The sequence below is a fragment of the Bactrocera dorsalis genome, chromosome 2, assembly GCF_023373825.1.
Source record: "Bactrocera dorsalis isolate Fly_Bdor chromosome 2, ASM2337382v1, whole genome shotgun sequence".
Taxonomy (NCBI): Eukaryota; Metazoa; Arthropoda; class Insecta; order Diptera; family Tephritidae; genus Bactrocera; species Bactrocera dorsalis.
In genome coordinates this window covers 11,464,884-11,479,641 of record NC_064304.1, presented here as the reverse complement: position 1 = coordinate 11,479,641, position 14,758 = coordinate 11,464,884, and the positions used below count along the sequence as shown (strand labels likewise).

At 29.4% G+C, this 14,758-nt stretch overlaps 1 protein-coding gene across 48 annotated transcripts in view; it reads right to left on the bottom strand.

Moving 5' to 3' along the window:
* Positions 1-14,758, bottom strand: part of LOC105227540 (calcium-activated potassium channel slowpoke) — a 160,893-nt gene that overhangs the window by 28,684 nt on the left and 117,451 nt on the right. For 27 of the 48 annotated variants that reach the window (XM_049449577.1, XM_049449568.1, XM_049449597.1 and 24 more), the window contains 2 exons: positions 10,922-11,080; positions 9,841-9,917 (listed from right to left, as the gene is read on the bottom strand). In XM_049449577.1, coding sequence (XP_049305534.1) covers positions 9,841-9,917; positions 10,922-11,080 — 236 coding nt within the window. Of the gene's footprint in view, positions 1-1,326; positions 1,399-8,867; positions 8,904-9,840; positions 9,918-10,921; positions 11,081-14,758 lie in introns of all 48 variants that reach the window. The other 21 variants (XM_049449592.1, XM_049449610.1, XM_049449593.1 and 18 more) reach the window with 2 other exon arrangements.

Sequence of the window (14,758 nt, the reverse complement as noted above, 5' to 3'; positions counted from 1 at the left end):
CTTTGCGAAATTTATCTTATTGCTATTTTTTACTTCTATAATATATTAGCTCCTTAGTCTTAAGTTTTTAATATACTATCTACTTCTTCTATAAAGCATCAGTGTTATTCTAAGTCGCTGAGGGATTACGAGTGATGTTTTTTAAGCTTCGGTATAAAGGATTCATATGGGTCTAAAATTATAAGACCCTTTGTGGAATGCAATATGTATCTAAACGCTTTTGGTGTTCCTTCTAAAGCATGGTTAAACTTTTTGAAGAGTAAATATATAATACATCTAAACTCAGTAACATATTTCTTATGCCTTGGAGCATTTACAGAGCAACCAATTTGGAATTTTAGAATGTTGGTATAAAACTTTTGGAAAATGATTAACAATACTTCATAATTGCATTATGTATACTGAGAACAGAATTTCAAAACTACTGTTTGAAGTTTTCGAAACCAAAGCAATACTCGGCTTTAAGCGTAAAATTTGAATGCTTAAAGCCAAGCTGGGATTCTAATTATGTGTACATTAAACATGTGTTGTATGTAGCATATATTATCCTAATATAAGCTCGTTCTATTTAGCGCTTTATCAGCAGTCCCTTTCAAGGTTAGATTTTGCGTCTACTTATTTATGTATATTGAGCGTGACTATCTATACTATTTTAAAAGCGGCTTATGTTTGCAAATTGGTTTGTATTATTATTTCTTAGGGACAACTTTTGCTCTAAAAAGTTGCTAGCAAAATATACAGTATGCATGTAGTATTATGTTATACCATATATTTATTTATTTTTTATTTTTTTGCAAATAAAGTTGGTAGAAGAGAGCGTAAATAATCATTAACTCCATGTAGCAGCCAGGAATAACACGTAATTGCATATGTACACATAGATAGAAAGTATATAAGTGTGGTATGCATGTAAAGAGCTAGCTGCCATTTTTGGCGTTAAAACACTTATGTACGCATGTATGTAAGCATGTTAAGGCACATTTAAAAGAAATTGCGAAAATTACAAGAAATAGCGCAACTTTGCTTATGTAAAATGGCGGTTTATTAACTGCTGGTTTAGTTAAGTTATAGTTTACGCTTTTGTTAGGTACTTCAGGCAATTGCTTTGAGTTAATGATTTGCAATTTTTTATTTTTTTATTTACTTGTTTACTGTTATAACTATGCATTTGGCAAGGTAATGCAATGAATTGGATTTTTGTTGTTCTTGTGTGATTATTTTTGGATTAAGCAAAAATTTTGTTTGGATTGTTACTAAAATTATGGTTATTTTTATTATTACGATTAATTTGCTTAGGATTTTGGTTTGTTTGGCTAATTTGCATACCCTCCATTTGGTTAAGGACTGAGGTAATGCCTTGATTCACCATTCCGGTCTGCATCATAATCATGCCCACATCTGTAAGATGGTTTACAATTTGTTGTTGTTGTTTGGTTTTGCTTCAAATGTTTATATAATACATATAAGAAATCAATGAATGTTTTAATTTCGATTTGACTTTCCAAAATAATTATATATGCATATGTAATTGTAAATGTAAATGTATAGCTACTACATAAATACTTATGTTTTAGTATTAGTTAGGTATATTTCGCATAAGTAAACGATACGTGTGATTGATGAAATGCGCTCTATTATACTTGTACTGGTATATTAGAAGACTTACGACCTTGGCCATATTGTGGCGCACAGTGGGGAAATTGTATTTATAAAAGAAACGTTGCTGATATCTTTATTCTTAATAAATATTATGTTAGTATATGTTAGGTTATATTATTTATTCTGTAAATAGTCCAACAAACAACGCGAGAAGTGCTCAGTAGATTTTTTGATATAAACTCGACAGTAAATTCGACCTCTTCAACTGATGAGAATATTAAAAAAGTGAAGGATATGGTGCTTGAAGATCATCAGGTAAGTGTTAAGAGAGATGGCAAGAGAGCTCGACATCTCTAGCGAATCCGTTCGAATGATTTTGATCGAAATTTTGGGTATGAAACGCGTTCTTGCTCAACTCGTCCCGATAAAGCTTTTTCAAAAAGAGTATCGTAAAAAGATTTATTTGGACAAGCGTGGTCGTACAAATTCCGAATCCTTATTTATGCAGAGCATTATAACTGCTACTGAGACATGGGCTTATAAGTTTGACATGCCAACAAGGCAAAAATCGCCGGAAAGAAGGGAAAAGACAAGTCGAAACCGAAAAAAACACGCCAAAACCGCTCAAAAATCAAGGTGATGCTCATTGTTTTTTCGATATTCGGGGTTGGGTTCATCATGAATTTGTTCCGGAGCGGGAGACGGTCATTAAAGAAATTTGATCATATTGAGAGGTTTTTGTGAGAACATCCGTCGTAAATGGCCTGATAATTATTTAATTGTTGTTGTCTTAGACCCCATTCACACAACTTCGCATTATTTGTTGCACTATCCACATTCGTAGTTGAGTTGTCAAAAGCCATTCCATCGCCAAGAGGGTTCAATGCAGCGCATACTTTTACGAACTGGAACGCGTGAATAAGAATCAAAAGCTTGCGCTACTGCTGCTACGGTTGAAATAAACAAACGGTTCGTCAAATGCGCGGTTAGTGTTTAAGCTGCAGCGGCGTGTGTGTATCCTGGCTCTAGCGAAGCCTCATCCAATGCAACCAAACTGTTAACCAAAACGCTGTAATTTAACTAAATTTCAAATGCAATTGTTGTTGCCGTTTACGGTAGCGATTAGTCACAAAAGGCACGTAACTTCGGGGATTTTATTCGGTTGCCACGTTTTTATAACTTTTTTGCTGTTTTTATAATTTTTCAAAAATTTAAAATTAAAAAAAAATTTTCTTTTTTAAATATTTTTTTTTTTTAATTTTTTAAAAAAGTTTTTTATAATTTTTTTTATATCTTTTATATCTTTTATTAATTTTATTAATTTTTTTTTACTTTTTTCATATATTTTCATTAATTTTCCCATACTCTTTTCATCAACAACACTATTGCATACTTAAGAATCGGCAAAAGAACGCAACGCATTTCTTATTATTATCACAGCTACTTGTCTAACTAATACATATTTACAGTTGTGTTGGTTGTGCCTACTATCATTTGATCAAATCAGGTTGAACAGCCGTACAATACTGTATGTATAAGTTAGTGGTAAGAATGTTACGTATACGCACCTACGAACTCTTTGTCTATGCTCTAAACGCAACTGATTATACAATATGTACTTTATTTATATATTTATATATATTTAGAAAGGTGTGTACTATGTTGTGAAACACTACAAGAACGTATTTACATTTGCTTTGTAACAAGTGTAACTCTGTAGAAACATTCGTATATACATATATATTTATAGTTTTATATACTCTTTTCAACGTATTGCGGTGGTGTTTATGTTTACATACAATGCCTTTTGGTGAATGATACCTAATTTACTTTACCGAAAATACATAAAAACGCATAACTTACTTTCTACATACTCATGTAAATATGTATGTATGTTTTTTAAGTTACTGTTTATCTATATATTTTTTTTATTTATCATATTATTTAGACCTGCAAGTGTGTGTGAGTGTTTTATGAAATTGTTTGATAGTTTAATATATACTTTTTATAATAGTAATATATACGTTTTGAATATTTTGTGCGAGATTTGATAAAAAATCGAGCAACGTGCAATTTGAATTGTTTTAAGTAGGGAAACATATGTGCGCTTCTGTGCTGCTATGAGTATATAGTTTACTTTCAACATATATTTATCGCCTGCAATACATTTTCTAACGCTTTCGAGTACTTGTAATGCATGTAATTAGACATAAAATTGCACGTTCGTAAACTTTATCGAATCTCTACCGGAAATGCTGCTTAATACTCTCTATGCTAGATACCTATTTCCTTCAAAAAGTTTGTTTGCAATTGTTTACCATATAATTCTCATAACAAATACCAATAATTATTTATATATGTATGTAAGACAAATACCTAAGCAGTAACATTTCAAGTCCAAATATTCAAATATAGAACTACATTTGGTATTATCAATCAATCAATTAACCATAAATATGGGGCAATTACATAAGTGGCAGTATAACATACACTATAAGGGACTCATACTTGCATTTGTAATTACATAACGGTATACATATGTATGTGTAATTATATTATTACCATATATGCATAATATTATTGCTTATTACATAATTATGTACGTCTATGTTTATGTATATTCTTTATTTTTTGGTTTCGAGTTTGTGCCAGTCCATGCACTGCTCATCAGCAATTAGAACATTGACGAGCTAACAAAAGGAAAAAGCAATTTACGTTTATGTGCAGAGTATTTAGATTTGATATAAAAGGGAAAGTTCAAAAAAATTCTTGGTTTAAGTAACTTATTCGAAAGAAAATTGGAGTGGTATATGTGTGTGGGTCGGCGTTCATCATAAACATCTTTGGTAAGTTTATGAATATAGGTGTCTGTACAAATAATTATTAAAAGTGTTTCAAGCCAATTGCAAGATAAAAGTAGATCATTTAATTTGTTTGTTTATTCCAAGTGAGTGTGAGATTTATTTATTCTTGATAAGATAATGCGGAATTTATTGAGAATTAAAAAAAATGTGAAATTTTTTGAAATCGAAAACCCTCTTATAAATTACCTAAAATTGTATTTTTTAGAAGTAATATGTCTATCTAATTGTCTGATCTAATTTGCAATTTCATTTCTGACGATACAACAATTGAAAATATTAACCTCTAAAGATAAATATCTTGAAAAACATTGCTTATAATTATAATAAATACTCCAGCAATGAATTTGTAAAATTTTTACATAAGTCATAAAACTAGGGTTTTCCTATCAGCACAATCTATTTCTCTCTATTCGATAATATAGTATTCGTCTATCACTTTTTTTCTTGGACTGAAAAATCCGTACGTGATTGAAGAGAAGTTTATACCAGTCTTCAGCACGATAGAACGATTAGATCAAAATGTGGCTGGAAATGTAATTTCGAAAAGTTTTAGACAGGTATAGTAAAAAATATAATAGATGAACTTAGAGGGTTTCTTGTTTCAACAAATGCGGCGCCAAGTCACATGAACCTTAAAAACATGATTCATTGCCACCAGGTTACCTGCACCTGTTTATAAACTGCCACGGAGATAATTCACCTCGGAGTTGGAAATTGATTCATGGGTTACATGGGATTACGGGTTAAAAAAAAACGATTTTTTATTGTCCTATTAAATTCTAAAACACCTTTAGAATATTGACCTAAATTTCCAACTTGATTCAAATAATGGTTTCGGAGATACAGCTTTGTAAATTTGTGGGCTCGAGGCTAGCTAGGTTAAGTGCGCTGTCTTTAAATGCGTTTTTCTCGAAACGGTGTTTTCGAAGTCGGTTGCCAAAATTTCTCGAGAACTACTCAACCGCTCTTCGTGAAATTTTACACAGGTTTTTGAGATACAAGAAAGAAAGATTTTTTTCGATTACAACTAACGGGTGATTTTTTTGAGGTTAGGATTTTCATGCATTAGTATTTGACAGATCACGTGGGATTTCAGACATGGTGTCAAAGAGAAAGATGCTCAGTATGCTTTGACATTTCATCATGAATAGACTTACTAACGAGCAACGCTTGCAAATCATTGAATTTTATTACCAAAATCAGTGTTCGGTTCTTTTCTTTTTTTAACGACAAATTTTGTTCAGCGATGAGGCTCATTTCTGGTTGAATGGCTACGTAAATAAGCAAAATTGCCGCATTTGGGGTGAAGAGCAACCAGAAGCCGTTCAAGAACTGCCCATGCATCCCGAAAAATGCACTGTTTGGTGTGGTTTGTACGCTGGTGGAATCATTGGACCGTATTTTTTCAAAGATGCTGTTGGACGCAACGTTACGGTGAATGGCGATCGCTATCGTTCGATGCTAACAAACTTTTTGTTGCCAAAAATGGAAGAACTGAACTTGGTTGACATGTGGTTTCAACAAGATGGCGCTACATGCCACACAGGTCGCGATTCTATGGCCATTTTGAGGGAAAACTTCGGACAACAATTCATCTCAAGAAATGGACCCGTAAGTTGGCCACCAAGATCATGCGATTTAACGCCTTTAGACTATTTTTTGTGGGGCTACGTCAAGTCTAAAGTCTACAGAAATAAGCCAGCAACTATTTCAGCTTTGGAAGACAACATTTCCGAAGAAATTCGGGCTATTCCGGCCGAAATGCTCGAAAAAGTTGCCCAAAATTGGACTTTCCGAATGGACCACCTAAGACGCAGCCGCGGTCAACATTTAAATGAAATTATCTTCAAAAAGTAAATGTCATGAACCAATCTAACGTTTCAAATAAAGAACCGATGAGATTTTGCAAATTTTATGCGTTTTTTTTTTTTAAAAAAGTTATCAAGCTCTTAAAAAATCACCCTTTATTTGAAAAAAATAAGGGCGCGAAATTTTCATTGAAAATTTAATTTTTTTTTGTAAAAAATTCTGCCAAAAAATCCAAGTTTTAAGTGTTTTTCCCTCGTCCAAGTTCTAAGTTAAAGTTTTATCTAAAACAGGTATTTTTTAACTTTACATGATTTTGTAAGGAGTTATACTGCCAACGTGGGTGAATTTTTTTCGGAGGAGTCACCGGAAATGGCGTCACAATGGCCGAGTTTAGAATATTTTTTTTTTTTTAATTTAATAATGTCTTTGTTAATATTGAATTTTTGGAACAATAAAAAAATTCTAATAAAATATTTCATTATTTATATGAGGAAAAAATTGTTGACAAAGTCTGTTTTTTAACCGTGGAAGCCCATGTAACTCCTTAACTAACACTAACTAACTTAAAAATGCTTCAGAAATCAGAAAGGTCACGGGCAACAAGTTTGAATGGATGTGCTTTAAAACCAGTAGGACGAAAGGGTATACACAATATTGAATATGTTTGATATTTCATCAGTAATAAACAATTCATTTTTTATTCGTAAATTTAAAGAATTATTATAACTCTGATTCCAATATTTTACTCAAAACTTTTTAGATTAGAAGTGGAGCTGAAGGCCTTATGAAAAATGGCTAATATTTATTTATATTCGCCAAAGAGTTTATTTGAATTTGAAGTTTAATTTGAATAATTAAAAAAAAATCGATCAAAATTTAAACATAATTAAATTTTTAATCCCCTAAAAATTGAAAAAAATAACTACTCTCCAATTTTTTTCCTATTTCAAGATTTTCAAAAGTTAATGATTTTTAATCTTTCCTCAATATACTGCTTTTCTAATTATTTATATATAAAAAAATTTATTTCCATTATTTACTACTAATTATGTGCATTAAAATTTTCAAATTGTTTTCTACAAATGTTTTTTTTAAATAGTGTGCTAATAGAGTTTAAAAAAAGTGATTTTGAACGGTGTGTTGCCATATCGAAAAAAAAAACTATTACATTTTTTGTGTTTAATAGAATTTTCTATATAATAATAATTGTAAATTTCCTCGGTGTTTTGGTTTTACAAATAAAAATCAAGTTTGTCTCTTTGGTCTTCGGAAGTCTAGGGAGAGAATGCAACGCAGGCAAACATATTTACAGAAAAAGTGAGGAATCAGACAAAGAAATTGAGAATTGATATTGAAACTTATTTAATAATAAGGATTTTAAGGAAGCAGCCATACGGTAACGGTAGTGTAAAGAGGCAATTTGTACCGAAAACAAGAACAAATAAATAATTACAGGTACATCTAAGAGAGTTCTGAAGGAAATGTACGGTGGGAGAGTGGAAAAGAAATGAAATGAAAAATTGGTAGAAAAAAAATATTAAAATAATAAAACAAGTTACAAGTTTTGAAAAAGTTAATATACAAATAAACAATATATTCTTCAATTGATTCTGTTACTTTTAAATTTTTCTAAAATTACAGCTTCAAAAAAAAAAAAATGTTTTCCAAAGTTAATGATTTTTAATATTTCTTTTTTATTTTTTTGTAATTGAGAAAAGTGAAAGATATTTTTTTTATTTAACGCCAATTTCGTAAGATTCAATCGAAAATGACAGCTCTTAAAAATAAAATAATTTAATTTTTATTTTTTTTTTATTTTTTCGTAATTGAGAAAGGTAAGTGAGAGATAATATTTTTTTCATTTTATGGCAATTTAATGAGATTCAAAGAGTTTTAGAAGATTAACGGTTCAAAATCAGTTCATATTATACGCCTATTTATATATATATATATTTGTTTTTCATATAAAATATATTAGCTTGTGATTATATATTTAAAAAATATATTCAAAAAGAAATTGTGTGAGTTTTTTCTATAAAAATATTTACAATTTATGCTTTAGAGCAACTATTTTGGCATCTTAGTTTGAATTAATGTGAAAAAAGAAATTGAAATAAAATGCACTTTTGAAGTGCTAGTAATTAGTACTTAAACAAAATGAAATTAAACATTGAAAACAGTAAATAAAAGTTTGAATTTCGAATATTATTTAGGATTAATAAACAAAAAATAACAAAACCAAAAAGTAACGCTCATGGATACTGGATTGGGTGGCTCTCGGTTTGTCTAATAAAAGTTTTAAGTGTTTGAAACCAAAAAAAAACAAAAATTTCAAGTTTGAATTTAAATTCCGATGTAAAGCCTTTATTGAAGGCAAATTACGTGTTAAAGATTTTTTAAAATTTGTTTAAAAAATATTTTGTGTATTTTGCTTAAAAAATATTTTTCTGTGTTTTATTAAAATTCGTGTGGGCTCTTGGGTGTATAATTTTGCATTCTTTTTTCTCTAATTAAATTTTATTTTTTAAATATACATTTTTTAAATTCATATTCGTTATAACACACTTTAATTTAACTGGTTTAAAAATAATTTACCTAAATCATCAAATTTGGTCCTCGGCTGTACTGTCACTGTTCGGGAGATGCGTATTGTTTTGGTTTATGAGTTGTAAAATTTTTGGAAATACCATTATATAAATGTAAATATATTCATATATATTTATAAGTCAATAGTTTTCTATAACATAAAGGTAGCGTAATATCAAATTATTAAATTTGTATTATGTAGTTTTTAAAGAAAACACAGCGTATTTTTCGATGGGCAGAACCCACAGAGTTGTTGGTTTTTTTGTTTTTGGGCGAATACACCGATGTTTTGAAAGATATTATGATATTATGAGCACATATAATATAAGAAATAAAAAAATATATACAAGTATATCTCTCAAAAACAAAAAAAAAAGTGTTTAAATATATTTTCATGTCAGTTTGAGTCTAAATATCATACCATAAACTTAAATATCTGTTTTGTTTTTTTTTTATGGTAGGTATATAATAATTATTTATATAGACATTTAAAGTTAAAATTAAAATTATTGTATATGTGTATATATTATATAAGTACTACTAACTAGTAAATAGAGATAGCTTCATATTAACAGTATTAGTATTTTCAATACCTAAAATTTTTTGTTACCATAAATTATTTAGACTTTAAGATAGTTTTAACGTAATGAGTATAATCTTCAATTTAAAAAATCGTACCCATATTATATATAATTTTAGCACTGCTTCACAACTTCACAGCACAATGACACGCAGAATTACAATTTTTATAATTTTTATGTTGTTTATCAATATATATTGGTCTCAATATTTCATGTTGCTTAATATATTTTAGAGATAGTAGTTGAAATTAAATTGAAAAACCAAATTCAAAAATTCTTACTAGAGAATCAAAATTATTCGAAATTAATATTTATTTTGCATATAAAAGTAAAACTAAATAAATATTTTATACAAATGATTTAAAATATTATATTCGTATATTTATGGAAAGTTTACTTACAGTTTTTGCATTTACACTTCTTGATCAATGTTTCGTCTTTGATGTCCTCATGGCAGGCCTTGCAGTAGAACCAGGCGCTGAAATATAAAATGTTTTAATAATGTTAAAAATATATTATAGAAAATGGCAAGCATATTATAAAGATGGGTGACTAGGATGAACAGGTCATAAGTGCCGTACAAATATCGTCCGAAATGAAAAAAAAATTGGTAAAGTTTGCTCGTTGTGGTTTTTTATTTCAGGAATATTTTCTTATTTTGTTTGGCTGTTTAATGCCTTTGAACAAATTATTGTTTAGTGAACATAGAAACTTACTCTTGTAACGATCTATGAAATATACTCATATGATTTTTTTTTCAAAGTCGACGTGTTCAAAAGTTATTCGAGTTCAAAGTCCCAGCAAAAATAGTGAAATATTATTTTTACAATTGATTACACTATTTATAATGCCTCAAAATCATAAATTATTTATTTTATGCTTTTTGTTGATTTTAAGCGATAAATTCATAAACTTTTCAATTAGCATGATTGAAAAGAAGCAGCGAAAAGATATTGTATAATAACCAGGGACAGAAAATAACAATTATTGCATAATTTTTGACTAAAAATGTCATTATGAAGAAAGGATCGGATATAATGGGGTTTTCAATAGGGACGCCATATTTTTCCCGCTCTATTGACAATGTTCTTCAGTAAGAATTGCCAACTAGTCGAAGTTATTAAAATTAATTTATTGCTCATAGAAAAATTATTATGCGGTGAGTTTTTTAACTCTTTCGCAATAAGGGTTGAAGAGTAAGCTTTTTGCTTTGCCTTTGCAAGTTGCATTTCTTGTTTTTTTTTTTATCATATCATATCAAAAGAATTAAAAGAGACATTTTTAATTCGCAAAAATCGACTGTTTTTAGAATGGCACACTAGGTGTACCCCTACAAAATATTAGTAATTTTTTTATATTTTACAATTTATGAATTTTTTACCGTTTTTACACCCTTTAAGATATTCCAATTAATAATAAAAAATAGCTTCAATATATAAGACATTACAATTCTGTTTATGAAAAAAATAAACTTCTACTTACCGTTTCACTTCATCGGCACTCTGTGCTATAAAGAAGCCTTGTGTATTCGCCTGTATTTTGGCATTACGCGGATTTATCGATATTTTGCTATCCGCGCCCTCTTCGGCACCTTTGATTTCGATAGCGACTAGCAATAGTTTCAGCTTCGAGAAGCACAGTCTGCGAACAGGAGTTGATAAATACGAAATTATTAGTATATAAACACTATGTAGTAGCAGTAGTTTTGAAAAAGCAGTATATGTACATAAGTGATAAGTCGTAAATATTAATAAGAAAAAAATTGTAATATCCAGTATTTAAAAAATGTGCCATGATTTATAAGGACACACAAAAACTACAAAATTACAAAAATTCATGCAGACAACAAATGTGCTGTGAAAAAAAATTGTATTGAAACATTTAAGGAAGGGCTAAGTTCGAGTGTAACCGAACATTTTATACTCTCGCAATTTGTAAACATCAAAAGTGTAGATATATATAAGTAGTACTCTCAGGTGTTGCAACACCTTATATTAAAAAATTTTGGCGAAACCAACGACGAGTTTTGGACGTTTTATTTTGATAAATTGAATTACATATTAGAAGTAGGTAGTAGTTGAAAACCCCAACCGATTTCGCTAATTTTCAGAGTGCATAGTAGTGATCCCTGGTTAACCTTACAAACCAAACTTGATTTGTATTGGTGAAGAAGTCACTGAGATAGAGTATTATACATAAAGATGGGCGGCGTCACGCCCTACTCTTATACAATGCTTCCGTACCATCTTACTTGGTAAATTTAATGCTTGTGGCGCCTTCATTCACAGTTCACGCAGTTTGGTCGTCTTTACCGTTATATATAGAGTGGGCGTGGTTATTATCTGCTTTTATCCATACCCACAGTGTATGAAGAGGTTCTAGAAGGACTTCTTCTCAGCAAGTTTGGCTGATCTAGCCTCTCTGATTTAAAGGAGATGTATATTAATTCAATTAAAGAGCGAGACAACGCCCACTTTATAAAATGTTTAGTAAACAGGTGTCGCTGGTTACTGTTATCGTTTCACGGACAGACAGAAGGTCGAATTTCCACTTATATCGTTATCCTGATCATTTTTATATATACTAAATTCAATATCTATTTCCATAATTTTTGGATGAAAAAGCTATTATATTTTGTTGCAAAATATTGTGAGAGTATAAAAATTTGTGTTGGAAAAAAGTGCACAGATATTTACAACATATGTTGCATGCAAAGCCAAAAAATCGCATGCGATATATATTTTTGTATTATATTATATTTAAAAAATACCAAAAAAAGTACTTACTACGCGCTTAAAACGTATAAAAAATATTTTTTTAAAAATAAATTAAACTATTATTTCTGCGCTAAGCAAAACAAGCAGCCAACTACCGAAGCTGTATATACAAAACACATTCACATTCACATCTTTCACGAGCGACGAGGACAGCGGTGTTGCTAACAGGACGCATGCCAACGACTTTTCTAGAATGCGTTTGTATGTGTGTGCGGAACATTTTCATTGCAATTGAGTTAATTGCACTACTCAAAAGGATGTGGTAATTAGTTTGTAAGCGTTCTATGGACTGGGTGGGAAAGTAAAGGTACATATGCCAGTATGTATGTAAGTGTTAATAGCATATTTCATTAACTTAAGTATGGTATTATATATTAGTTTGAGCTCAATGTTAATGTGGCGTACAACTGCAATTGTTGAGAAAATGTTAAATTACAGCATGAGTCGTGCTTTGAGGAAGAGCTGTTTTTTACCTAGTAAGTTTCAATGTATATATGCTTGTATATAGGCATATAGATCAGCATTAAAAATAGTGTCCAAAACATGCGGCAATTACTTGTTGGTATGAAGTGGTTAGTCGACTGTGAGCGTCTTGTAGATGTGTAGTATTAATATTTGTATATTATATGTATTAGGGGGCTTTGGGGTGTTGACGCGACATTTGATTAGCTACATTGATATCTAAAGCCAAAATTAGGGTGGTATACTTTCAGGTGGTAGGCAAACAAGCATTTGAAGTAATTTGAAAAAATTGTTCAAAAATATTGAGGTTGGATAAACGGGTTTGTGACTGTACAGCTTGTGTTAATGTTATGTGTCTCATTAGCTGCCTGGGGTTTTATAGTACAAAGGTAAATACATTAATGGTAGGTTTTTCTGTTAATGTCATTATGTTAAATGTTGTTTTTTATTACAATTTATGTATTACATATGTTTGTTTGAATGAAGTTTATATTCAGTGGTAGTAAGTGGGTAGAAAATTTTCGAGATTTAGACACCAAAGAGTGTCCTCTAGAATGAAACACTTTAGAGAAATTCCAAAAAAACCGCTTTTGGCTGAAAACATTAAACAAATTAGTTTGGATGAGCACAAAATGAGAGTGATTTGGATACCTGTCACTCTAAATGTATCAAGAGAATTTGCTGGACATAACGCATATAAAATATGTCTAGGCAAAAAAATTTAGCAGACAACTGAGTTACAAGTCGATTGAAACGAACGCCATATTGCACGAATTGCTCTTCGAATTACTTCTACATTCGCCGTTCTTTCCACCAGCGATTTTTATTTTTATTATGTTTCAAGATTCCAGGAGAATACGAGTACTACATATAGAAATTGAACAAAATGCCTTAAGTACATCTATTGGAATTCAAGAGTTTAAAGTCTTGTAAAAGTCTTGCTGTAGGCCACGATGTCTTATATTTTTCGGTTCGAACAAATTGCTTCGCGATTGAAGTAAAGAGTTAATTTTTACATATGTCTGTTCTATATTCTAATTTGATTTAGAAAGTGATAAAATGCAATACCTATGTATGTGTACGTGTATGAAAATTAAACCTTTCCACTAAAAAAAGTTTCATATGATAATAATGTCTATGACATATTCGAATGAATCGAAACTTAGAGGGTCTTTATATTATTATATTACACTGTTCTTAAAAAAATTAAATCTAAATCTCGAAAATTTCCAGAATTTTGTTTAATAATTTGTTTCTGTTGCTTTATTGTTATGTTAGTATTTGCTAAATATGCAGGAGGCGGGGACACAGGCAAGTGGTTGAAACTATGTGCGTACAGATTTTAAACGTTTTTTGTTACGTTAAGTTTTGGATTTTGTTAGAATGTTATATTAATGTCATTACAGGGCAAAAAAAAATATGCAAGACCGTAAACATTCCAAATAAATTCAAAAAATTTTGGAAGTTATGCTGAGACGCACTAGTGGGGAAAGAATGTAGTAGAGAAGGCAAAGAATTTCAAATTAATTTTTTTTAATTTATTATTAAAATAAATAATTATAAAATAATTACAAAACAATAATAACTTATTTTATAATAATTTAATACTAATAATATGTATAATAATAATAAAAAACAAAATAAAAAAATATAAAAACTTAATTAAAAATATTTAAAAAAATTTATAAATATGTACTGATAAAATATTTTGAAATATTGCAGTAAATTGGAATTCGAAAAATATTGTGTGGTTTAAAAAAAAGATTTTATTATTATTTTAATTTTTATTTGCTAAAATAAATTAAGTTTTAGCGAAAGAAAAAATTTTTAATAAAAAATGAAAAAAATGAAATTTAAATAATGTCCAAAATTAATTAAAACCAAAACTAAGAGTTAGTAATTTTTTAATTTGAATTTAAATTTTTTTGCATTTAATTTCATTTTTTAATTCTTCTATTATTTTTATTATTTTGTTGTATAAATATATTAAATATGGAGAGAAACAAAATAAAAACAAATTTAAAAAAATTAAAAAAAATTAGCATGGATTAAATTAAATATTAAACAATACATATATACT